Here is a 2,541-nt window from a genome sequence, read left to right as displayed (position 1 = left end):
TTACATCAAAATCCCTCTATGCATCAAAAAGAAATGCCCCAGACAAAGTCTTGTATCTGACATTTGACCTCTAAGTGTGACCTTGACCTTAGACCTAGGGACCCGGTTGTTGCGCAAGACACTCTGTCTCATGGTGGTGAACATTTGTGCCAAGTTACATCAAAATCCCTCCATGCATGAAGAAGAAATGCTTCGGACAAAGTTATCATTCTTGTATCCTTTGACCTCTAAGTGTGACCTTGACCTTAGACCTAGAGACCTGGTTCTTGCACAAGACACCTCGTCTAATGATGGTGAAAAATTGTGCCAATTTACATCAAAATCCCTCCATGCAGGAAGAAGAAATTCTCTGGACAAAGTCATTTTTCAATTTGACCTTTGATGTAAGTGTGACCTTGACCTTTGAGATAAGAACATGGAGTTTGCGCATGACACTCCGTCTCACTGAAGTTAACATTCATGCCAAACATAAACAAGACCGCTCCATGCATGTCAAAGTTATGGTCCGGACAAACAAATCCAGACGGACGCACATACACCGAACAACCATTTGGACAACTATGTCTTCGCTTCCGCAAGCCGGCTCAACAAAAAAATATAACTAAAAAATGCCAGTCAAAACAAGACGCATAATTCTGTAAAATTAGTAACATAGCAAGTTATAGTTCATCATAGCGAATAAGTATTTTACGTTTCAATCTATTTCAACAAGCACTAAGATATCATCTTGCATACAAAAGCTAAACCAAATCTGGACACTGACAAAGGGGCTATTGCATCAATACTTATTCTTGAAAAGTTCAAAATACTACCTTAAAAAAGGAGTGGAGTATTTATTATGGATACACGTTATGTCGTACATGTATATCCTAAAATATATGCTGCTGTATACAGTAGTACATCACAACATTATAAATATTTCTCTCCTGTACGTTTAAGTATATATCTCTTCAGTGAGTGCTATAATTAATGCATGATCACAATTATCACATTAAATGCGATTCTCTCCTGTGTGTTATGCAAAATGTTTCTTTAAACCAACTTCATTTTACGTGCCTAATCACAATCATCACATTTGAAACATTTCTCTCCTGTACATGCTGTATGTTAAATATACATGTATGTCTCTTCAGATAACCACCATTATTACATTCATAATCAACAAACATCACAATTCAGGCGTTTTTCTTATGTATGTGTTGCCATATGTTTCTTCAAATTACCTCTTTGACGACAGGCATAACTGCAGACATCACATTTAAAAGGTTGCTCTCCTGTATGTATAATCATATGTGTCTTCAAAGTACTGCCTTGACGACACACATAATCACAGATACTACATTTGAAGCGTTTCTCTCCTGTATGTATAAACATATGCTGTTTAACATTACTGCTATGATTACTGGCATAATCACAATAATCACACTTAAACCGTTTCTCTCCTGTGTGTATTGCCATATGTTGCTTTAAATTAGTACTACCATTACATGCATAATCACAAACTTCACATTTGAAGCGTTTCTTTCCTGTATGTTTGAACATGTGTCTCCTCATAACACTGCCTTGATGGCATGCATAATCACAAATGTTACATTTGAAGCGTTTCACTCCTGTATGTATTAACTTATGCTGATAAACATTACCGCTATGATTACTGGCATAATCACACTGATCACACTTAAACCGTTTCTCTCCTGTGTGTATTGCCATATGTTTCTTTAAATCACCTCTAGCATAACATGCATAACCACAAACTTCACATTCGAAGCGTTTCTTTCCGGTATGTTTGAATATATGAGTTTTCAAAGTACTGCCTTGATGACACGTGTATTCACAAACATTACATTTGAAGCTTTTGTCACCTGTATGTGTTAACATATGATTCTTCAAATGACTATCACTACTGCCAGCATAATCACAGTAATCACACTTAAAGCGTTTTGCTCCCGTGTGTACTGCCATATGTTTCTTTAAATAACTTTTAACATTACATTCATACTTGCAAACATCACATTTGAAGCGTTTCTCTTCAGTATGTATTAACATATGTACCTTTAAATCACTGCCTCGACAGCATGCATAAGCACAATAACCGCACTTAAAGCGTTTCTCTCCTGTATGTTTTAACATATGAGCCTTTAAATCACAGCTTCGATAACATGCGTAAGTACAGTAACTGCATTTAAATCGTTTCTCGCCTGTATGTTTTAGCATATGTATCTTCAAATTCTTGCTAGTAGTTCCTGCATAATCACAAACATTACATTTAAACTGCTTCTCCCTTGCATGTGTTGCCATGGCCTTTATAAAGATCACTGATCTGGTAATATATATCGCCTGAAAATCAAACACGCCGATGTTTATGATCATACATTTATTCACATTAAGGCTCCTATTTCCCTAATGTAGTGGCATAAATTTGAAGAATTCCTTCCCTATAAATTTCACTTTGGTTTCATAGCATTACTGTTCTTGTTAATAATATAAGTTTGTTACATTTGTACATTTGTAAAAGTTCTCTTACGTTGTCTGTAACATAGT

General features: G+C 35.8%; 1 protein-coding gene across 1 annotated transcript; it reads right to left on the bottom strand.

The window, feature by feature from the left end:
* Positions 1-1,188: 1,188 nt before the first annotated feature.
* LOC123558548 (zinc finger protein 708-like) lies at positions 1,189-2,298 on the bottom strand. Its single transcript, XM_045350421.2, has one exon. The coding sequence runs from the start codon at positions 2,296-2,298 to the stop codon at positions 1,189-1,191; it is 1,110 nt and encodes a 369-aa protein (XP_045206356.2).
* Positions 2,299-2,541: the final 243 nt, after the last annotated feature.

This window comes from Mercenaria mercenaria, chromosome 5 (genome assembly GCF_021730395.1).
Source record: "Mercenaria mercenaria strain notata chromosome 5, MADL_Memer_1, whole genome shotgun sequence".
NCBI lineage: Eukaryota > Metazoa > Mollusca > Bivalvia > Venerida > Veneridae > Mercenaria > Mercenaria mercenaria.
Note: the sequence above shows the minus strand (reverse complement) of the source record. Positions and strands in the feature narration are given on the sequence as shown.